Below are 25250 nucleotides of genomic sequence, written 5' to 3'. Positions count from 1 at the left end.
AACCAAGTCGTGAATTCGACAATGCACTGAATATTTTAAAACAATATTAAAAATATACAAAAGAACATATATCGTCTGTAGAATAATATATGTTAATTAAATAAAAAATTAAATTTATTTTCATGTTCTGTAATTTAATACGAGTATCCGAAACGTATGAGATCCGCTTCCTGTTCCGCCATCTTTGTTTCTTTCGTATGTCAGATTTGGCTGATAGGTTAGTCCATCGCAATTTTCTTATTATTTTATTAAATACTATTCTATTTAGTTATAAAATTCTGTAATATATAAAATATTAGTGTTTTAGGTAAAATGAGTGTTCAAGTTCTTTATGTATTTGTATACACTGAAAGGTAACACATTGACGTCAAAAGTTCTGTTCACAACCATGCCGTTCGTGTTATTTCAGTAACCTCACCTCAAGATGCAGCTGCATATCAGAGGACAGTCTACGCACATTCTTGATGTCAATGGAGAGGAGTCCATTGCACAGATCAAGGTGAGTAATATTACACCTTTGTATGATTATTTTACGTCGTACGTCCCAAAACCTTGGATTATCTCGTCTAGCTCGAGGCGCGCTAGCCTACAGACAACCAAGTATTTACATGAATTATTATTCAAATGTAATCCATAGTCATTGAAATTTTAGGAAATCTTGCAGAGCTTGAAAAAGCTAATGTTTGTGTTTTCATGGACTATATTCAATCTATTGATGCATTGGCATATTAATTGTTTATCTTCTTTATGATTGCACTATTTATTGCCTTACTTCAAAGTACCCTTAATATAGATTTAGATTCTATATTAATATTTTATACAAAAAAAATTTAATTGCAGCTCTGAGACTAAAAAAGTTTTCTGTCATTACAAAGCTGCTTTATCACCTAGTAACATAGGCTATATTTTATCCCTGTATTCCCACAGGAACAAAACTATGTAGGTGAAACTACATAGCGTCTGCTAGTTTATGACGAAAAAAAATTGTGTCTTATTGCAGGATCGTGTAAGAGCACTCTCAGACATTGGCGCTGAGGAATTCACACTCTCTGCGCTCGGTGCCCCACTCGAAGATGGCATCCTTGTATCTGAGCTGGCATCCACAGACCTTGACCTGACCGTGCCACTGCTTGGTGGTAAAGTGCACGGATCACTGGCTCGTGCTGGTAAGTTTAAATAATAATGTTTGTTTTGGCCACATATACAAATATTATAGAGACTAGCCATTCATGTAGGAGATACTTTATAGCACAAGATCACTCTTGTGCTCACTCCAGCATTACCATAGCTACACTGTCTTTTTCCCACACTAATAGTTATAATAAAAATAATATTTTTGTATGTTGGCACATCTCAAGAAGCTTTCGCTAAGCTGTTGGTTCAAGGTTATTCTTGAGATGGTGCGTATTGTGAGGAGGTTCCTCAGTTCCTCACTCTGAAACAATGACCACCGGTTGCCTGGGCAGTTTAGTGTTTTTTCATTTTGTATTTTATCAACTTTGTTAAAAATTAAAAAAAAAGGATAAATAAATAAGATATAAATATTTTTGTATGTTGGCACAATACAATGACAAATATAAATTGATGAGGTTAGGATTAGTGGCATAACTATAAATGGCATGGCTGCCAAATGCCGAAGAGCCCCCAAACTGTGAGGCTGTGTTTTAAAATGTGACAGTTTTTCCATTCAATAAATTCACCTTTAAAGTCCATACCTTAGAAAGTAAGGTATGCCAATGGATAAGTATAGTTATATTTCTAGAGGGGACGAGGTCAGACAGGTGATCAGTCCTAACTAGGGACCATTTGACCCAATTCCCGTGGTCAAATGCCAATGGATAAACACAACTGAAACAATGAGACAATCAATATCCTTCGACCATTAATAACAGGACCTGCCTCGCTAACTGTTACCCCTCTGACAAAGATCAAAAATCAATGATTTAATGTGTTTGTGTTAAAAAACATAGAATCGATTTTTCATTGTTGTAATCATTGTCAAGAACTTGTAGTTTAGTAAAGGATGGAGTAACCTTCATTTGTAATTATTTCAGCCTTAATTTTATCAATTTTGTAATTAAAACAATTTCTAAAAAAAAATTGATTCTTTTGACGGAACAGCAAAAAATTTATCAAGTAACTGAATATTCTGTAAATAGTCTAAGCAATGTGTTAAGTCAAATTTATAGTTGTGTGTGGTGTATGGACACAGAATATATTCAATGGTGTTAAATATTTTTAATGTGTGAGTTTTCCCCCTCAAAAAACGACAGACTTTTTTTGTTGGTAAATTTGGGTGCTAAACAGGTCCATAGTCTAAATAGTCAAAGAGCAAAATCACATTGTAGTACAGTTTAAACATACCTAAGACTTTGTTACAGTAAATGAATTTGTTTGGATGAAGTGAAACTTTGTTTCTTTGAATTACAAGTTTACCAATTTTCATTTTAAATAGCTTGAACCTCAAATGGAAAAGTTTTGAATTCATCCTATTATCTAACCTATATTTTGTTTCTTTGTATAGACTCCTTAAGATTTTATTCTTTCATAATGGCAAAGTAGAACTTTAAAACATCTTTTTTTAATATAGGTAAAGTAAAAGGACAAACACCCAAAGTTGAGAAGCAACAAAAAAAGAAGAAGAAGACTGGCCGTGCTAAGAGGAGGATTCAATACAACAGGAGGTACATTTGTTTTTAGTAATTAACTAGTCCACGCCCGTGACTTTCTTTGCAGAATTCTTGGTATCGATACATCATAAAAATAAGTAATTTACAGAGTTAAGGTCCATTTATATCTACAGACACAGTGTGTCACAGACAAGTAGCGTGGCAGACACCCACAGGGCACAGACACTGTCTATTTACACTGACCAGCAGGTAGCTAGAGACTTTAAAGTCCTTTTGATGAAAGAAGTCCCCCAGACGCATCGCTAATGTCTTAATGGCACTCGCAAATAACGTGGCTTTTTATTAGTAAAAGAAATTTCAAAATCGGTTTCGATGATTTTGAGTTTGAATATGGCGTAACTTCTCCCGTTTTCCCAACATTTCCCTTCACTGCTCTGCTCCTATTGATCATAGGGTGATGAAAAGTATAATATAACCTGCCCAGGAGTATGAAGAATAATTGTACCAAGTTTCATTAAAATCCATCGAGTACTTTTTGTTTCTATAACAAACATATAGATAGACAAAAATTTTACTGATTGCATTTTTTGCATCATTGGTCCAGTGTTAGCTGATGAGGTTTTGGATCTAGAGGTCCTGGGTTTTAGTTCTGAGATTTTGAGTTGAGTTTGGTTGATTTTTTCTTAAGGTTGTCAATCAAATAGAGCCCTTATGTGGTTTTCACACTTTATTTTTGTTTCAGATTTGTGAATGTTGTACAGACCTTCGGCCGTCGTCGTGGACCCAACTCCAATTCGTAGATTTATGTTTTTGTAAATATATGCAAATATAACATCTGATTTGCAGTGTGTAGTTTTATTTATCTTCCTTGTAAGGAACTGCCTTCATTGGCAAGAATTCTCTGGTGAAGAAGAAAATCCGCATTACATAGTAAATGCCAGTCTAACCGCGATAGTGGGTGGATGACTTTAGGTATTCAATAGGCTATTTGACTCGTATCAAATTTAATATCAGTTTACCTATATAAAAATGTATTTCTGTTCGTTTAGTTGAGTTATAGGGAAGGTTTAAAAGTTTTAATTTATTATTTGATGTAAAATTTGTACCCTCATTTTCAATTTGTTTGTTTAGATGTTTTCAGTGGTGTTACACTTTTTACTATGGTAACATCACTACCGTGTGATCACCCTACCTCAAAAAGCTATAGTAGGTACTTGGCCATAGATTCATATGTGACTTATGCCGTAACTTGCTACTACACTTACATACTTGGCAAGCAGACCCAGAAGTCCGCAATCTTCAAGTCTTTACAAACGCTTGAATGCTATATTAGTATAACCCGTGCGCATTGACTTGACATCTGGCTACCAAACACAATATAAACATTAGAGTCAGGTGTCAAGTTAATCCGCACGACCTGTATATTCCGACAAGGCGGCGAACATGGCGGACGTGGACGTCGAAATGGTGTCAGAAGTCAGGACAAAAGAATAGATTTGATAGATGGTCAAATAACCCCAAGACCCACAAGATTACCAGACCAACGAGGAGTACCTACTTAGTACTTACGAGCATCTAGATTAGGTGTAGGTATTTCAAGTAGAATGAAACAAAGATGAGTAACAACATGATTTTATTACATACGAATTTTCTGCGGACGTATTATTTTATTCTATGTTAATAGTAGGAAGGTATATTACCCGCTCGCATTACGTTTTTTTTTTATAAATAATTCGGAACATTAAGCAAGCAAGTTGATCATACATTTCACTTATTATAAACATTTGGGTTTGAATTTTGAAACTAATCTGACCTTGCGTAAATTCTAAATTAATTTAACGTAGGTACCTATTTCAGTATTTCACTATTTAAAGGAACAAATTGTTTCAATAACTATCATAAAATTATATTATTGACATTTTTAACTTTATCGCATCCAGGCTTGTATAGTTAGAAATAAATAGCAATATATTTGCGTTGCCGTAATGCCTAGTTCGGACTAGTTTAGTATTTTAGTCGAGTACGAACAGTTTTTGGGCGGTAAATTCAAAAATTGTTCGTATTCGACTAAAGTACTAAAGTAGTTTGTAGGGCCTATTAATCGTTATGTCCCCAGCTGATTGACGATCGTTCAAAAATCAAAATACCCAAATGTCAATCGCGCATATTAATGGCACTGTGGCATAGACTTAGAAATATTATTCACTGATTAATGAATGTAGTTTGAAAATCATAGTCACTTTAAAGTATGTAGGTATAGTACCTACTTACATAAAAACAAGACGCGGTAGGTCGGTACACCACAAAATACCTAACAGATGGATCTGAACTCATCAACTTTACAAACTACATATTCGTATTCCTTACGCCGGCCACAGACGGTCAAGTAGGTATATGTTACCTACAAGTTCCTCAAGTACGGGTGGTATTTCTATACATATACATTAATATATAAATTATTTATTTTATCATAAAAAGTAAGTATTTGTATAAAGTTGTTACGACAGCGATAGTTTTTAGAAGGGTATTTGATGATTTGCGTGATCATCACATTGCTAGTCGCGTTGGTGATTATGTGCAATAATGTTTTGTGTTGTACTATTGATCATAAATTGTGTAGTGTGGGCACGGAGAACATGTCGGGAAGGAGAGGTGAGTGTGAGTGTTCTAAAGGGATCCCTAAACCGACACCCAAGATCACAAGTCCTGAGATCTGCTTGAGGTGTTTCCTCTACCACAAAATGATGATCACCGTCGCTGCTACCCATCATATAAATTAATATATATATAAGTAATCACATTTCGATATTTTTTACGGAGTAAAACTTGACCGTTTTACTCAAAAAAGTTTTACTTGAAGTTTTTAAAAAACTTGACCGTCTGTAGCCGGCGTTATCCTTTCGGTGCCTGTACCTTATTACCTACTATGACTATGATTTCTTATTTGCTAAATTACACAAAGACCACAGCCACAGTCGTATTTCTTAAGCTAACTTTAATTGTAATAACTAAATAGTAGGTATCTTAAACAATAAGTAAAGTTCATGGGGTATTTGGAACATTCCCAAGTACTTTTTAAATATAACTGAACCTATAGCAAAGCTATATTTAATACTAACGGACGCCCGCGATTTCGTCTGCGAGAAAATCAGTGTACCTCATCTTTCATCCCTTACATTCCCAGTATCGGCTATTCGATCGGCTATAAACCTACCATTTTTAAAAAAATATAACTTGAGAAATGGTTGGCTTAACCGCCATAATCGCCCCAACATCCTTTGGGATCGAATTTCAATAAATCTTAAATCATATTATTTATTAATGATTATTGCACCAGTATTCATAAATAGGTAGGTACAACTTGAAAAATGGAGAACTTTACTACAATATTTCTTTATCAAATTTCATCAAAATCGGTCCAGCGGTTACGCTTCAGTTTTGAAAAGCCAACAGACAGACAGACTTACTTCATCATTAATAATATTATAGTAGGTAAGTATGGATTTCGATAACTAATTAAGAGGTATCTGAAAATAAAATAACTATCACTTTATAGTTTATACAATAAGGCACAAACATGAATAACATTAACAATAATATTATATGTACCTAACTATAAAATCTAAATAAAATCACTCATTTGCACTCATGCATTGCCTATAATATAACAATAGTCTTAAAAAAGTACACACCCATACAAAATACATAAGGATACAATATAGTCTCAATATAGGTTAATTTAGCACCAAGCACCAATGGCGGAAATGACGTCACAATGAGTCGTATTGTATTTGTCATGTCAAATAACTATAAGGCCACGTTTACACTGTAATTGTTTAACATTGCAAAATAATAGGAATAAAGGCAACAGGCTTACAATAATTACTACCGACTACTAATGCTTACTAGGTAGATGTATAGAGATAGAACTAAATAACTATTGCCGGTATACTAGTCGTCGTCGAAGTCCATAAGACAATAATAGTACTTATCTACTAACTGGACGATAAAATAATGAAATGTAAACCAGTGTAAACGTAGCTCTTAGCCTGTGACCATTCACTTGCCCATGCCCAATAAATTTACAATCTTTCCCACGTGAACATTTTTATCGATGCAAATGTGGTCGTAGGCTTGCAATATTATGGGCCAACCCTTTAATAATTTCAATAATAATGTTCAAAGAGATTAATGATGATTATGCCCAATAAGACCTCGAAAACGTTTTCAGCAAAAGATTTTTTGGACTTCAAAGATTTCAGTTTTTAATCAACAACGATTTAAAGTCAAGTCAAGTTATATTTTTTAATGCAAACTTTTAAGTCTTTTATTTACTATTTGAGTTAAAAGTTTGCACGAAAAATTCTAATACCTACCTAGGCAAGCCCTTAAGTTGAATTTTTTGAATTCCTAAACCACACATTTGTAACCAATAACATATCTCGTGGATACAAAATTATATATTAAATAGGTGCCTATTGTCAACAAACTAGCGCCGAACCGGAAATATAGATCTCTCTTTCGTTGCGAAAGAGCGAGCGATATTTCCGGCTCAACCGCCATTGGTCAACCATGGCTTTTTCTCTTCGCGAGATTATGTCGTTGGTCACATGTTAGGCCTTTGGTTTAGTTTACACTGCGTTAAAATACTTAATTTTCTACTCTGTAAAGAAGACAAAGGTACGTATTGGCATCAGATCTACATAGTACTTTCATTTAAAAAATACTGTACCACTGTAGTACGAGAATTGAATATTTACCGTGAATCCAAATAGTAACGCCAGTTTAATAGGTAGGTAGATACCTATTAGGTACCTCCCAAATGTTATAAATATAAAGTGACGATTTTAAGAATGCGTTTCTGACATTCCATGGACAATGTAAACTTGAATTGGCATATTTATTTATATTTGCACTTTTACTGTTAGTTCAATGTAAGATGAGGCGGCTGGTAGATGTCACTTTGACGCATCACGCAACTAGAGAAAGCTAAAATCGATTAGTAAATGCCGATTAACGATTCTCTAGCAGACGTGCGCGCCATTACATTACTCGTGCAGAGAAAAAAAAATAGTCGGCCAATTAACCGGAAATATAGCTCTAGCTCTCTCTTTCCTATAATCGCATTGAAAAAGAGCGCGAAATTGGTCGACAATATGCCATTTTGTCCTGAACAAGATATTATTTAAACAGGTTTTACACAGTACTGTAATACACGTTAATTTAAAACATTTAGCAACAAGATGATAGGCGTAAGGAAATCTCTTGGAATAAGATCGTACAATTCTCGTATTAAGGATACAGGTGGGCTACTAAATATTTCGAGTCTTTGTACTTTACAATCTACTAATCCTATTTTAAATGCATATTTCGAACTCTTTTGAGTCTTTGCATAAATAAACTGAATTCCTTTGCAGAATTCCCATATTATTAGGCCCATGTACTGCACGGAAAGGTAATTTAAAAAAAATATGACATTCCCTTAAACATATTTTATACATAGTATTAGAGTCATAAGTATAAACATTTTGTTCAAATATCAAAGATTATATTATTATAATTTACTACACAAATGTAGATAGGCACTTTTTAATATATTATCCGTAAATAGTTATGGCAAATATGTGATGTGTTAAGTACAAAGGATATGTACTGTAGGTACCTAATATATAAAAACATTTTTATAAAATCCCATCTCAAAGAGATTCAGCTTTACAAATTGTGTAACAAATGTAAATAGTAAGTACTTAAGTACAATAAACTACTTAATTTATTTATTTTTGATATTAAAGTACAAGATACAAAATAGGAAAATTATACCCTACGTATATAAAATTTGGGAGAATTATTTTAAATGATCTATATTTTTTGAACTCTACGATTTTTTTTCAACTTTATATATAAAAATACCTAGAATATCAAAAATATGGAAAAATCGGGCAGTGTTGGTGATGAAATATTAAATAATAAAATTATTACTATAATTATAGTTATAAATACCAATAGCACCTAAAACGGGCTAAAGATACCTAGATTATTATAAAAACTTGTCATTAAAAAAAAAGAAAAAGGAGCATAACTTGTATTCGCAATTACAGTACAAATCTCGTTGCAGCAACTTTTACCTAACTCTAACTACAGGGTCAGTTTCGTTTTTCTTTCAGTTTTTACATAGCTTAATTCACTTCTTATAGGAAAAACCTATTTTGGCATGAAAGTATTCATACTTTTGGCGAGGCTGCAAGTTTGTTCCTTGATTTTTCCCAGCGGCTGATGTAGTCAATGGGATAGCACATGACAGCAGAGAATAGCAGGAATCCACCAGAGACGTAGAACGAGATATCGTATTCCCTAGTCCAGTCGATGAGAGCGGCTGTAAATACAAAAGACTGTTAAACTTGATCATAATATTTTATAGGGTTTATTTATTTCTCTACTAAGAATTGTGTACACTCTAGCAACGAATTAAATATCGCTAGCCCAGAATCCTCGGGTGGGCACGGGCAACCTGCCCCCCTCTATATATGCGTATACCTAATGATAACAGCTAGACCTAGTATTACCCAAAATAATCGGCTCATAAGCCGATTGTTTTTGGTGTATCTAGTGATTTATCCAAGAATAAAAGGCCACACACAGTTCTAACCACCTGAATCTAGACGTAGCTGCATTTCGGCGTCTAGCCGTATCATATCTTAATGGGTAATTTCAATAAACTTGTAACTAGAAAATAGTTGGTAATGCTCACCAGCAATGGGTCCACCGAGAAGCGCTCCTATGCCCTGGAATAGTAGGAAAAGGCCGAAGCAGTTGGTCAGCTGCTCTAATCCAATGTACTCCACTACCAGAATTGATCGCAGAGAAGCGAAGCACGCTGCAAACAAATGCATAAAAGTTATTGTCTCATCAAAAACAAATTCTAATTCTAATTGCTATTGCATTGAAAAATGTAAATGTCAGTAGGCCCAACATGCTACCCATTACATAAATCTCGTGAAAAGAAAAAGACAAAGTCAGCCAATGGCGGCCGGATATATAACTATCTCTTTCTTTATATCGCAACAAAAGAGATAGGCAGCGATATTTTCGGTTCGGCGTTAATGGTCGACAGTATGTCATTTTGTCTTCACAAGACATGTCGTGGGTCGAATGTTAGGCCTGCAGATTATACTAATACGTTATTATTTTCTTTTCTATAGTAATTTCTTACCTACAGCAAGTCCAAATATAGCGCAGTAACCGAACTGAAATGCGTCGCTATAGTCTAATCCACTGAGCATAGTAGCAATTCCACCAGCAGTTAATGCAATGTTGTTTAGCCACAATGGAGACATTTTCGGCATAGATGACACCGATCCGCAGGCGACACGTCCCATAATATTGGATATTCCAATAGCAGATACTAAGAATGTAACGTCACTCATGCCACCGTTTTGTGCTCTTTCCGCAACGTACTGGTAAGGGACGAAGAAGCCCAACATTGTAAAGAAACCGCTGACGGCAAGAATTACGAATGTCGGTGATCGGAATAGGCTAACATCCAACATTGTAGCCAAAGCACGTTTTACAGCCTCAGGACACAATTGACATTTGCCAGAAGTTTCTTCTTGAGTGTCTTCCTGTGTAGGGACATGAGTTACCGCTAAATGATAGCCGAGGGAAGTGCGAGAAGTATATTGCGGAAGTCTAGCCAAACTGCCTCCAAAGAAAATATCATCACGATAAAACGGTCTCGCAACTAAGTCTAAGTGCGATCGACGTGGTCGTGCATCTCTGGTGACAACTTTAACAGGATTGGAGAGTAAAGGTTCAACGTTCTCAAGGTTACTGTTTGAGTCTTCTTGCTCGTCCTTCTCTGCAACCGGGACGGCAATGAACATCGGTTTGTTTGCAAGATGGTTTTTCAACGTTGTCGCTGTAGCAGATGATCGTCTGCTGATATGAGAGTTGCTGCCGCGAAATACTTCTTCAGCGGTTGGGTAGCGCGTGTTGTTGGCGACTCCCATCCATGTATGGGGGCTCACTTTGTTCGTGAACCTCACTTCATTCGGCATAGATATTCCAGAATCAAGTTTACTATGAAGTTTGAGCATTGAATTTAATTTTTCTACCGCTTCCTCGTGACGGCGCGAGGCATCCTCTTCTTCGACTTGATCGGCCAATGTCACTCTAACTGGCTTGATTGGCCTGAACAGGGAGCCAAAAACGACGCATAGTAGAATTAACCCTGAAAAAAATGTACTTGGTTAAAAGGACACATAATTCAGGTATTGCAGGCATATGTAGCGAAGTACGGAAAAATAACATAATTCTTGTTCTGTTAACTACACGTAATGTAATTTAGAGCGCGAAAGATAAGCTTTACATGACTTTATAAAGTTAAATTAAACTTAAGTACATCATTGCGCGTCATCCCGCTCCAGGAGATCGATTCACTTATAGGCGTAATGTGACAGCCCGCTCCTGAAGATTGAATAACATAGAAAGGGATAGGTATCTGGACTGAAGCCCCATAAAACTCTACGTTCAAGGAAGATCAATGAATAGTAATAAAGGGTAGTATTTTGTTAGCTGATGGATGTTCTTCCTTCACCGCTTGGGGCTCGTTATATTTAATTCCTTAATCAGGTAGTTAGGTACATAACTGATAAGTTGAAGGTCCATGCCCTCAAAGGCAGAGGTCATATTATCACTGCGTCAGTTGAGCCCATTAATGCGGGTGGTAGTCTTTCAAGTCCAACTCTTCACCTTGTCTTTTTAAATGAAACGTACCTGCGTGTATCACAAGAGTAGTGGTCCACTCGTACTTGGAGAGCAGATACCTGGTGAGGGGCGCGAACACGAAGGTGCCGACACCGGAGCCACAAAGCGCGAGGCCGGTGGCTAGCGCGCGCCATCTCTCGAAGTAGAAACCAACCACTAACACCGCTGGCATGTAGATCATGCATAACCCGATACCTGCAAAATGGTACTTCATTGTTATGTAATTCTAATTACCTACATCGGAAATATAATTATATCAGACTCTAAATACCCTTTAGATAAGTGTTCAGCAATGCATTGAGATTCTCTTAAAATACAACATCAACGAACGATTCGCCTACAAAAAATCTTTCCGTTCGACTGATTGATATCAATTAATTTTAAATATTTTCATTGCGGCTTGTTAAGGAAGAGCGGAGCTTTTTAGGGTTTACAACTCTTAAAATAAGAGTCAAGCCTTTAATTAATTGTTACCGATTGATATTACCGAAATAACCAATTTTTTATTTATTTACTATCGAAGTTGTGATTTGGCATTTTGCAGCTTTAATCCGTAGACAGAGAAAGAAATGGATGAATAGATAGCACCCGTCATTATTTAAAAAAGAGAACATAATAAATTAATCATAAGGAGACGAGACGATATTCGGTTTCAGTGCGCGCGTATCAACACGTGCAGTTTTTTCAAATCTATTGATGGTTCTGAGTTTTAAAACATTGTTAACTACGAAGTCGTCTGTTATATTCATCAACTGCATGAGTTAGTTTTGTTTTTGTCTTACTCTCGTCAAAGTCGATTTGTTTTTTATCTTAACCACTCTTGCATGTCTGAAACCTCAACAAATGAAAGCCACACGTAGGATGAATTATCAAAAATAGTATAAATACTTACTCAAACAGCACACTTATCATCATTGATTTTGTCCTATATTTTTTTTTTGTAGGCCTAACATGCAACCCACGACATTATCTCGCAAAGATAAATCGATCAATAGCGCTGAACCGGAAATATCGCTCTCTCTATCGTTGCGTTGGGAAGAAAGAGAGGGAGATATTTCCGGTTTAATCACGATTGGTCGATTTGTCTTTACGATATATGTCGTGGGTCGCTTGTTAGCGATACTGGTATACTGAACTTTTTTTATTTTTAGGTTTCTATATGCTATCGTGTTTTGTAAAAATTAACTGACATAAATTTAATAAAAAATAATATACTTCTATACTAATACTATAAAGAGGAAATATTTGATATTGAATTGTAAAAAATACTGAACCGATTTAAAAAAATCTTTCACTGTTGGGAAGCTACACTATCCCCGAGTGCTATAGGCTGTATAGGGGGGATTTTATCCCCGCGTTCCTACGGTAACGGGTTCCACGAGGGTGAAACCGCGCGGCGTCTGCTAGTAATAATTAACAAAAATTTGAAACCAACCTCCCACGACACCATAAACAAGATAGAGATACACGACGCCGGTCGCATAGTACGATAGAGCGAACGCACTGCTCGCGAGTACACTGCCGACTATTGTCACCAGGCGGAAACCGTATCTGAAACATTTATTAATTAATTTATTTTAATTCTTTATTGGACACAAAATAAAGATACAAAAAATAAGAGAACACACACGTTAGTGTTAAAATAAAGCCCCGTGAGGACTTTATAGGTTTTAAAGTAACGTAGTTCAAATCTACTTTGTAGGGGTTTGTTGTAATTATACATATTTTGGAATAGGGATGATGACTAGGTTTTAATTGAATATATTGATTTTTATGATACATTCTGATAAATAAGGTCAATGATAACTCGTTTACGCATAAAAAGCAAAGATTGTCTGGATATTAGCAAAATAAATAAGATTATAAAATTTCAAAATCTATTAAAAATCTTTCATGATAATTAGATGAAAATTCATACAGTTTTTACCTTCCTTCTTTGGTGGCTAGGTGCTATAGCGTCTGCAGGTAGTTTTTAATAAGGTAGTTTAATTAATACATTTTTGGCTGGTGGGAGGCTTCGGCCGTGGCTACTTACCACCCTAACGGTTAAGACGTACCGCCAAGCGATTTAGCGTTCCGGTACAATGTCGTGTAGAAACCGAAAGGGTTGTGGATTTTCACCCCCCTCCTAACAAGTTAGCCCGCTTCCATCTTAGATTGCCTCATCACTTACAGTCTAGGGCTAACTTGAAATGAATAAAAAAAATAAAAGATGAGCTTGTTTGTTTCATTAAAAAAAAAAAAAAATAATTTATTTAAAGAAATAGCTCACCTGTTAGCTAAGGCGGAAACGAAGGGCCCCATTAGAAGGTAGAATCCAGACAGCAGAGAGTTCACCCACGCCACTTGACTTTTGTTTGCCTGTTAACAAAAATAAACCAATTATTTTTCGATAAAATAATCTTAACATATAAATACGAAAGGTCGAAAACCACTTGACGTACAAAGATGTAATTCGGCAGGGAGGTTGTTTATAGTTAGTAGGTATCCGCTAAGAACGTAATTTGCAAGAGGGCCGGATTATGGCCATATTCGGGAAGTCAAGCGACCGCTAGTACAATATATTTATTAAGTAATAATAATCTTTTATGACTTAATTTAGTACATAATCATGAGTTAATTTAGTAGATAATTATTAATTACATACCAGCTTAACCACTTAACGCCCATGATATCAACCAGATATAAGACAAACGCCCCGATAAGCCCCGCCCTTCAAAAATCCCCAAAAATTACCAAAATTCGACAGATGCGGACCTACTAAAAACGTTACGACGACTTAAGTATCGCACGTATTTGAAAATAAAATACCACGTCGTGCAGGGGAGAATATAGAGAATAGCTTTATCGTTGTATTTAAGCTGCCTAAAATATCTACTTTTAAATATAAAGAAAAACGTAAAAAAGTTAATATTTGAGTGACACACACACACAGAGAATTAGGAAAATTCTCTAGTATGCAGGTTTCATGTATGTTTTCCTTCACCGTTATTCACAACTAGCTGTCGCCGCGCGGTTTCACCCGCATGGTTCCCGTTCCCGTAGGAATATGGGGATAATATAATAGCCTATAGCCTTCCTCGATAAATGGACTATCTAACACTGAAAGAATTTTTCAAATCGGACCAGCAGTTCCTGAGATTAGCGCGTTCAATCAAACAAACAAACAAACAAACTCTTCAGCTTTATAATATTAGTATAGATTCCGCCACTGCTCCTAACAAAATTGTTTCCGACAAAAAAAGGAAGTATAACAGCTTCCTAGTTAGACATAGGTATGTGCGCGTTATTTCCGCCTATACGATTCTCTCTCGTTGACCCACTGGCCTTGTTGGGTGACAGACAAATCAGTTTACACATGTTGCATCCGTGTATTTTAATTACACTAAAAATGATATTCACTATGAATCTACATAACCGGAACACGGATTTATATCAAGCTCCTTGATGGTAGATTTATAATCTTGCGCTTACTGACTCGTACCTAATAGATCGCATTTGATTTACTTAATTATTGACATTTACTACCATTGTCTTCCTTATTTTTCGTGAGGCAAAATAATTGTGCGGCATTCGTGATAACACTTTATAAAATAAAATTTAAATTTTAAATTTTTTACAATTTTTTACACTTTCGAATAAATTAATATTAAGAATAATAAATTATTATAAATAATAATTTATTATTATTTATAATAATTTATTTATAATATTTATTATAAATAATAATTTATTATTCTTAATATTAATTTATTCGAAAGTGTAAAAAATTGTAAAAAATTTAAAATTTAAATTTTATTTTATAATAAATTAATATTAAGAATAATAAATTATTATAAATAATAATTTATTATTCTTAATATTAATTTATTATAAAATAAAATTTAAATTTTATTTTATAATAAATTAATATTAAAATTTTAGCGCAATAAATTGCGCTAAAATTTTTTACACAAATAAAGATTGAAACGGACTTTGTGATTTATCTGCCAGATCTTTTCACGAACGAAGATTACAATATTTTAAGCTGTACCTAATAGGTACGATTAAAGATTTAGTAACTACTTACTTATTAAATTATTTTTTTAAATTTTGGTTTATAAGGTAGCAAATCAGTTAAATAATCAAATTATTTTACAATTTCTCAAACGAAAATTACAATTTTTTTTAAGCTGGTTTGTTGTTTCGGATGTTTTGAAAACTCAAACATAAGACAAATTTTTGAAAATTTTTGCCCGTCTATCTGTCTGTTTGCTAGGACTAATCTTTGAAACGGCTAAACTAATTTTATTGGTACTTTCACTGAAAAATAGAGGTTATGGAGCAGACTTTACTTTTATTTCGGAAAAATCCACCATTCCCGCGGTTTGTCTGTTTGCAGTCGTCCGTTAGTTAGCAATAAAGATTAGGAACCAAAATGATTTTTATTAGCATTTCATTTTACTAAGTACTAGCTCATACAACTAGACTAAGCTCGACTAAACTATGCAACGCATTAACGAGGTAACTTTGTGGGTATAACGCGGTCGCAATCGATGTAAAACGCACGAAGCCAACTAAATGATGCATGTACTCACGTCACACTGAGATTATTATGCACGGACGTTGACCTCATTGATCCATTTCAAACATTTACTTACATAAAATTAAAACTTCTAGGTAGCTCCCTCTACCTACGTCTTCACACTTTTAAACTAAGTAAACTTAGGTACCTAGTATGTATGTCAAATTAACGCGAACGTGATTTGGTTTGTTTGCTTGTTACGCTTGCACGGCTAAACAGCTAAACCGATTTTTAAACACTTTCACCAATGAAAAGTTATATTATCAGCGAGTTAAATTGACTATATTTGTACGTGTGTAACCGCGGGGTGTAGGTATGTAAAAATACTACTTATTTTATACTTTGCAAAACTTGAGCAAATATTTGATGGGTTACATTCATATACTATAAGTTAATACGAGCACGTATATTAAGCTAGAGTTCTACAGTAAGACGATTCATTCGACATATCGATGTTTTTCCTATAACTGCATACCCATACAAGCACCGCAACGCAATTACAAAGCCTCACCCCCAACAAATTGAGTAAGCGATACGATTGCTATTAATTTCAACTTGGTATTTTCTGGATGTATGTATAAAAATGTTTGGGAAACGTTTAAACGCTTTCTAAATATGAATTTTGTAATACCTATACAGAAAAAGAATGGTCTCCCCTGATAATGTCGAAAAAATATACATCGTAGCACAAATTTCTTGTAAGTTTTACTTAAAATAATTAATGAAATAATCTTGCCCTTGAAAAAAATAGAACACATAAACACTAAAAGAGAAATCAGGCATACATAAATAATTATATTATGACAATACACACACATCACCGTCAAACCTCAAAATAAGCGTAACGTGTAGATATTATTAGTTATTAAGATTTAACCGATTACAAGAATTGTTTGTACAATATATAAAGGTTTATATAACGTATGTAATACGATTGGAAATCATCCATTTTGCTTGTTCATCATACTAATATTTTCCAGTTGTGGGAATCGAATTCACGGTCTGCAGTAAGCATAGTCAACACTACCCACTGCACATATTGACTGTGTAGTTTTTTTTTAATTTAAACATGTTAACTAATAAAAATTATGTCGCTTCACAAAGCGTAGCTTCTACTGGTAACATGGTTTAACGTCGATGTCTAGACAAGCTCGTGTTTAATTCAATGCTATTAACCGTTTCGTTTCGTTTAACCATAAAAGTGAACTTTCATGGGAAAGTTTACGTTTATGGTCGACCGTTATTCGAATAGGAAGTCCCTTTAAGTACACAGATATAAGGGAAGTGGAAGATTTGTGGAGAAATGACTTTGAACTTTTTCTTCACCAAGATAGGAATGTTCTTAACAATAACTGTCAATCATCATGATCGATACTGTGGTTTAAAACCACTCCTACTCTATACTTATATTAATTTATTTATTTTGCTATCATCCGCAAAAAGCCGACGAACCCATGCGACAACGTCACCCTTTGCTTCAAAAGCAAAGCAAGCAAAGGTCGAATACGACACTTTGCAATTGCACGTTGTAGAGTCAACATTTTTTGAGGATGCTCCGGTTTCGGAGTGAAACGTACGTAGAGAGTATTTCGTCGGACCTGAGTGACGTTGTCGCATGGGTTCGTGGGCTTTTTGCGGATGATAGCAAAATAAATAAATAATTTTATATTCATGATGAACTTCCGCAATGTAACGCCTGCTTCTATCACTCCTACTCTCCTACTTGTGGCCACTCTTACTCAAAACTGGACCTACCTACACCTAATTATATTTTTTATTACCCACTCAGGTCCATAAGGGATTAGGCAAGCGCAGAAGCCTTTAAAGCTAGATAAAGAAGGCAAGGGTGGGAAGACTTGGACATCGGTTTAGAGGGACATTATTTTGACCAATGATGCTAGAGTTTACCTTAGGTTTCCCGTGACCGTGGTTGGAACCCATCTCGTATAAGAAACCGGGGATTACGTATCTGAATAGATTGAAGCAAATTTAAAGAACCTTATAATCTTCTAGATCTTTACAAATATTAGGCATAAATGCAAATGAGACTCTTTGTTTGTTTTTTTTTGACGTTTTTACGCCTAAATCACAGAATACATATGTACAAGTACTTACAGAAGATTCACTCCGCAACGTCATTTAAATAAATAGAGACTCTCTCTATGACACACTACAGCGTAATTCAATTTGAAAAAAAAATATTATTAGCCTACCGTTATATTCACCACTAAACAGATAATTATTAGACCAATGGAAAGCTACCTTATCAGCGAGTAACATTAGCTCAATTTTGGTGTCTACTAGCATTATGTAAATTACTATGTACTGGCACTAACGAAGATTACTTTAGTATTGATGCACGCTTTGTCTGTACATTCACCACGTGTTAGTATAACGGGACTGCAGGCTTAGGTAACAACTTCTGCGTATAAGCAAAGCTCTTACTGTAAATACACAAGCCTTCTTTTATCTATTTGACATTTGCTAACGTAGTTGTATATATGTGTTCCCATAAGTCAGTAAGAATCCATTAAACCATTTGAAATTATATATATATAAAATATATATATTTAGACTTCCTGAACACACAACTCGACATTGTAGACGATATTTAGGTATTATTTGTTTAAATAACGTTCTTTGTTGACCATAACTAACATTGAGATGTGGAAATTTCCTCTTTTGAGTGCCTCATTTTTCATGACCTAGTGACACATCTAACAGTATTTAAAATCTTTGTAGGTAGGTACATGGTGTGCTTAGTGCTTGGATTTATAACATGCCATACCTACTTAATAAGTCAGCATTTATCATACTCCAAAATTTCCATAATTATTCATTATTTATTATTACCTATTTTGTCAAATCCCGAAAAGACTTAAAATTAATAGTGGTTAAATCCGTTTGACGTCAAATTTAAGCAGTCACGAGTGACAATTGCGTCATTTCAAACCCGAAAAAAATGGCGTAATTGTTTTGGTAAATTATGATACTTAATAAAGATTTTATACTATTAGATATGTAACTAACGCGTCAAAACTGAGGCGAACAAAGGAGGCTAATTGTACATATGTTTTCTGTGCTAATTTTCTTTATTTAAATTAGTCACATATTAAACAACCAAAGTTATTTAGACAAATAATACCTACCAAAATATTGTCTACAATGGCACATCTTTACTCTGACAATGGCGAGTTGTGTATTCGGGATGTGTAAAAACTATGTAAGTATACATAAATCTATACTAATATTATATAGCAGTTTGTTTGTTTGTTTGATTGAACGCGCTAATCTCAGAAACTACTGATCCGATTTGAAAAATTCTTTCAGTGTTCGATAGCCCATTTATCAAGGAAGGCACACATGCACAGTATAGGCTATATTTTATCCCCGTATTCCTACGGGAACGGGAACCACGCGGGTGAAACCGCGCGGCGTCAGCTAGTATTAAAAACATAAAATTTTGCATGTGTACAGAGGGGTAGCTAAATTCGGATCACTTTTTGCGGTGATTTTGTTGAACGTATCTATAGTATAAAATATCGTACATATTTGGTGTGTGATTGTAACAGATGTTTCATGAATAACGGCTAATACCGCAGTTTTAATAAATGACTATCTAGAAATATATATTATTTTTTTATCTTCTCCTATATTAAACTTCCGCACCGAACATGGTTATTTTTACATTATCTTCGTGCTTATCACCACATGTTATACCACATGTCGAAATATTTGAAGGGAAGGGCTAACCGTCAACTTGTAACTGAGTAGAGACAATGATTATTTTATACTATGGATATGTTACGAGTATGTGCCTATAAAGTCACCGCAAAAAGTGATCCCAATTTAGCGCACACATGCACAGTTTTGTGTTTACTTACATTATATATTTATGTATACGTATAAGTATAGTTTTTAAAACACATCTCGTCATTGTAGACAATATTTAGATATTGTGTGTTTAAATTACTTTCGTTGTTTAATAAGCTATTAATAGAAAAGTTTCTCGCCTCTATTTTGATACGATAGTGCCCTATCTCTAGTATAAAATATCATCAAGAAGAGATAAGAGTTTATGGTAAAAAGCTCCTTCTACTAAAGTAAACATAAGGTACTTAAAAGTAAAACATATTTTTAAATTAAAGAGTTTTATAATGTACCTACTAAAATAAAAAAATAAATAAGTAAGTTTTAGGTAGGTAATAAATAAATAAATAAATAAATAAATAAATAGGTACTAGTCATCACACCACTCTACAATCAATAAAGCAAAGATCTTAATATTGAATATAAATAAATCTATTTAAATAATTAAACCGTTTAACTTAGAGAAAGTTATTGATATTTTAAAGTTTTTATTTCAATAATTTATTATATCTCATTCTACTTATTATTACAAAGTTTCTTTCCTGGTGTTTTTCATACCAAAACCATAATCTCCATTGAAATATGGCATTCAATTAGAAACAGGTTAAAGCTTAGATTTAAGAGTCTGTACGGAGTTAAAGTTAATCTGTATTAATTAATAGGTAAATATATTTTGCATTTTGTTTACTCTGCTTGTTTATTATGTTTATGCATGACACGTAATCATTTATTCATTAGTTATTATTATCAGTTACAATTTATTTCACGTAAACATTGCAAACTTTATTTCTTGTTTACGTTTAACTTGATAAACATCATGATTTGCGCTATATAATATTTTTATTATTTGTTATTGTCAAAGGAGTGTTTTATGCGTAATACGAGAATGTAATAGCATTAGGCACTAACTAATATTGTAGGTATTAACAGTTGGTTCCCAATCACAAGTTGTACGTATATGATTAACAAAACTTGGACGAAACACGCTAAGTTAGTTATCACCTTAGCCCCTGCATTCTATCTATACTAATATATAAAGCTGAAGAGTTTGTTTGTTTGTTTGATTGAACGCGCTAATCTCAGGAACTACTGGTCCGATTTGAAAAATTATTTCTGTGTTACATAGCCCATTTATCGAGGAAGGTTATAGGCTATATATTATCTCCTTATTCTTACGCGAATGGGAACCACGCGGGTAAAACCACGTGGCGTCAGCTAGTAAATAAATTTACGCTGTTCGTTTCCATGGCAACTTCGTTGTTAGTGACATTTTAATTTTGCCATACTTTAAACAAAGTTGAATGATGAGACGTGTTATAGACGAAAAGTTCGCCAACGAGTGTAGAATAACAGAATCGCACCCCAGCTCCATTGGTCAATGATTTAGCAATTACTCTTGATATTTTAATTTAACTTATTACCTGCTTGCTACTACACTTTGATTGTTATGAAAATTTGATTGTTAAGCTTCATTGCCCAAACACAGAGTAACCAGAGTGAGTCTTTACAAGCAACGTACTGAAGCCGGTAAAACCCATTAAAAACAAACGTCACGCGTCTCCTTGGCAGCCGCTTATACAAACTTTTTTCATAATTTGTATTTCAAAATTTAACACTAACAACAATTTAAGTAAATTAATATAATAATTAATAATCAATAATTACCAATTTAAAAACACTCTTTCTCTTATTTCTTAAGGTTTTAACCGACTTCCAAAAAGGAGGAGGTTCTACGTTCGGCTGTATGTATATTTTTGTAAACAGTTTTTGAAATATTTAAAAACACAAGACGCCATTTTACTTGAATAACATTGAAAGTTACTGATGCGACGCTTCGTATCGTACTGTCTCGAAAATGTATTCGCTCTTGTATTTCGTATTTGGAGCGGCTACGACACCGTCGTGTTCTGTACGCTCCATCTATATATTATTAATTAATCTGTGTGCCCAAATTTAAATAAATAAATGATAAAGAGTAGACTGATGATGCAAGTACGAGGTTATTACATTAAAAAACATAAGAAATAAATGAATTTTGTTTTATTACCCAACTATAACATAAAATGAAAATTTATATTCGCAAAAAATTCGCATTTATTTCGCGAATGTATGCGAATATTCGTTACATCACTAATACACACCACCGTAAGAATAGCACCAACAATTTCAAGCCCGCCGTTGGATGCCAACAAGAAAAATAAACGCAGTAATAAAACTAATCCAGCAAGCCTGAAACATTTGCAACACCTATCTTTTTTGCATCCGACAGCTATTCGATTCAGAATTAGAAATAAACGATTGCAATAAACGTTCCTCCCACACGTGAATATAAACCGGTTTTTGTTAACGTTCTGGCGAATATCCAACAGTTTCAAATTGTGAAAGAAAAATTTCAATAGATACCTAAAGGTGCATTATGTCAGTATGAAGGCAAGTTATGTAACTTATTTTTAACCAATATCAAAAAGAAACGAAGCAACTAGAAGTTAATGGGGATGATGATGTTTTAATGTTTTGATTTTTATGATACATTCGGGTAGGTAAAGGTCAATGTTAACTAATTTATACATAAAAGCAAAGATTAACGTGATATTTGCAAAATAAATAAGATTAAAAAATTTAAAAATGAATTAAAAATCTTGTATCGTAATTACATGAAAGTTCATACAGTCTTAGCTTCCTCACATTAAATGTGACATATTTTAATGAATAAACTATAAGCACAAATAACAAAGATATTAATAATTTTGTTTGAACGCCCATAAAAATCTAACGATCATTATAAACCTACGACGTCATTAGTTCGTGCCATTTTGGGCGTATCTTAGGGATCCGCGGCAGAACCATTTAAACCCTGTAGCTCCGAAAGTAATGATCGCAGATATCTTGTTACTTCAACAAAATTGCTTTACTACTAGCATACTCTTAATTTATATACAATATAAAAAAACTGTCATCATCCCTTTCAACAATCAACCCGTTACGTCCCGTTACGTACGTTTTATGTAGAGTCTACAGTTCCGGAGCTCATTTCCGCTAAAATTCATCGATTTTTTTCAAAGACAATCATAAAAAAATACTCGTTGTTCACAATAAATCAAGGGTTCTTGGTTTTAAAGCAAGGCATTGTCAACTCTGCTAGAGACATCAAAACATTGTATTGTAGATCCCTAAGGAAAAGCTTTTTAAGTATAAGTAAAAAGAATTATTTGTACGAAACTCTCTGTGGACGATTACGACTCACACTTATCAAGTTTTTTTCTTAATTGTACCCACAAAAACTTATAGATGCTACTAATACCAACACAGACGCGGGACGCCGTCATTATTATAGCCGTCATAATAGTTTACACAGCTTTTAAGACTTTTTATTGGATTGCAAATAAACTCACGTTCCAGAGATTTTGTAAGTGTCATTTTCAATGGTAAAGTAATAACTATTATTGTTGTCGCGACATCAATTTATTACTAAAAATAGAGTCACGGTAGAGTTTTTTAAGTATCAATCAAGTTCTGTTATTGAATCCAGTTTCACTAGTTTAATATTTAGTTACATTGTTAGTTTCACATAATAGGATGCAATATGCATTTTTAGTCTTATCACATTAGTTGATGAGCAAATGAATTAGGTACTAACTAAGAATAACTAAAATACATTTGTATTTTATATTGTAAATTTATATTCACAATACAATGTTTAAAAACAAATGTATTTGGTATAGAAAAGTTTTAGATTGACAAAATTAATCCACTTTGCGTAATGTAATTTATTTATTTAATTTTTTTATTTATATATTATTATCGTCAGAGTTAGCACGGAACTGCATGGCATTACATCATGCTAACTGCCTTTAGGGTATTTCCCATTTCTTTTTCTCTTCTTTTTCCTTTTCTTCCTTTCTTAACATTATTGTCCGGAGCATTTGTGCATATTTCTGCCACTCGCCTTCGCTTGACTATGTAATATGTACCTACGAGTACCTATGTAGATTAATTAACTATTGTCTCTTTTGAGGTGCAATGTAAGTTTCATCAATAATAATAATAATAAAAGAAAAAAAAATGCGTGTAAGATTTTATTTCCGATAATAACTGCAACACAGTGTAAAGCAGTATTAGCTTATAATTATTATTTCAAAAAATAAAACTTAAATGCATGTAAGTTAGCTTGGTAAAATATTGTTGCCTGTAAGGGATACAGTTGATTCTACCGAGTACCGATACTGGTTTCTACACGGCATCATACTTGTTTGGCGATACGTTGGCAGCTGAGGTGTAAGATGTGTGATAGAAGTATTTACCAGATTTCGTAAATAGTCATAACTCAATAACTCGTGGAGAAGGAATGGCCCTTAGACTAATAACATATAGACCCGCTATACCTAAAAATTTTTCACTCCAAACGTAAGCCACTTTTGTGACTATTTGAGCGTAGCTAAGCTAATTTACTTGGCGACACGCACACGAGCGTAGTTATCGTAGCGGAGCGATGCGTCAAGGGCTCCCATTTCGGGGCACTTCCGAATTCTGCGACTACACACTATCTATGTGTTATAAATCTATGGAATGGCTATACTTTTTGTAAAATGCAATGGTTAATCTTTCACGGGAAATCAAAACCAATATATCAAACCATTCTTTATTTTCAAGAATGTGTTCGTACATAAACTTTTCATGATAAGACACTCGTGTACCATACAAGTCTTACAAGATATCCAACCAATCATTCTTCAATTCCAAGAATCCATACTAATACTTTATATATGCGAAAGTAAATCTGTCTGCCTGTTAGTCATCTTTTTACGAACAAACCACTGAAACGATTTAAATAAAATTTAGCATTTACAGTTAAATCGGACCTTGGAGCAGAACAAAGGCTATTTTTTATCTCGGAAAAATCCATGTTTTCCGCGGTATTTGTAAAGAGCTTCACGCCAACAGAGTCGCGGGCGTAAGTCAGTCACATTAATATTATAAAAGCGAAAGTTTGTGTGTGTGTGTAAGAGTTTAAATATGTTTGTTTCCTCCTTTACGCGGCTACTGAAGCGATTTGGCTGAGAGGAGCCCTGTCCATTTCAGGTCGACTCTTTTACTCCGTATCATTAAAATTTAAATCGTCGTCATCAACCCATATTCGGCTCACTGCTGAGCTCGAGTCTCCTCTCAGAATGAAAGGGGTTTAATTTAAATAATACAGGGTATTTGTTAAAATCTAAATAAGTGAATAAATGTAAGTAAATAAAAAGAAATAAATAAAATTAAAAACAGTTTTTGAGTTATAAGATGGCGCCCTAAAAGCAACTATGACATGACATTTGGTAGCAAACGTCAAAACGACTATTGCGTTGAAAACGTCATCAATTCACCATTGTTACCCATATTAGTGTTGCATTTCTAGGGAGAGAATATTATTTCGAAAGAAT

The 25250-nt window shown here is 34.1% G+C and overlaps 2 protein-coding genes across 4 annotated transcripts in view; one reads left to right on the top strand and one right to left on the bottom strand.

Moving 5' to 3' along the window:
- Positions 1-158: 158 nt before the first annotated feature.
- Positions 159-3475, top strand: LOC112053609 (FAU ubiquitin-like and ribosomal protein S30). Of its 2 annotated transcripts, none has more exons than XM_024093071.2 (5): positions 159-217; positions 410-499; positions 1001-1166; positions 2591-2684; positions 3373-3475. In XM_024093071.2, exons 2-5 carry the CDS (start codon positions 425-427, stop codon positions 3428-3430), a joined length of 393 nt encoding a protein of 130 aa, XP_023948839.2. In that variant the 5' UTR covers positions 159-217; positions 410-424; the 3' UTR covers positions 3431-3475. The 2 variants fall into 2 exon arrangements, with proteins under 2 accessions (XP_023948839.2, XP_052740870.1); XM_052884910.1 differs by having other exon boundaries at positions 195-307.
- A 771-nt stretch (positions 3476-4246) lies between these two features.
- Positions 4247-25250, bottom strand: part of LOC112053610 (monocarboxylate transporter 9) — a 57806-nt gene continuing 36802 nt past the window's right edge. For both annotated transcript variants that reach the window (XM_052884909.1, XM_024093076.2), the window contains exons 4-9: positions 13666-13754; positions 12829-12944; positions 11403-11588; positions 9841-10857; positions 9379-9504; positions 4247-9003 (exon numbers count right to left, since the gene is read on the bottom strand). In XM_052884909.1, coding sequence (XP_052740869.1) covers positions 8852-9003; positions 9379-9504; positions 9841-10857; positions 11403-11588; positions 12829-12944; positions 13666-13754 — 1686 coding nt within the window. In that variant the 3' untranslated portion in view covers positions 4247-8851. The remainder of the gene's footprint in view (positions 9004-9378; positions 9505-9840; positions 10858-11402; positions 11589-12828; positions 12945-13665; positions 13755-25250) is intronic.

The sequence above is a fragment of the Bicyclus anynana genome, chromosome 13 (genome assembly GCF_947172395.1).
Source record: "Bicyclus anynana chromosome 13, ilBicAnyn1.1, whole genome shotgun sequence".
In the NCBI taxonomy this organism is placed as follows: Eukaryota; Metazoa; Arthropoda; class Insecta; order Lepidoptera; family Nymphalidae; genus Bicyclus; species Bicyclus anynana.
This window is presented reverse-complemented; position numbering and strand designations above follow the sequence as displayed.

Coding starts and splice junctions, on each gene's coding strand:
- LOC112053609 (XM_024093071.2), top strand. CDS start 425: ATGCAGCTGCATATCAGAGGACAGTCTACGCACATTCTTGATGTCAAT. Junction 500..1,000: donor AGTCCATTGCACAGATCAAG/GTGAGTAATATT, acceptor GTCTTATTGCAG/GATCGTGTAAGAGCACTCTC. Junction 2,685..3,372: donor AGGATTCAATACAACAGGAG/GTACATTTGTTT, acceptor TTTTTGTTTCAG/ATTTGTGAATGTTGTACAGA.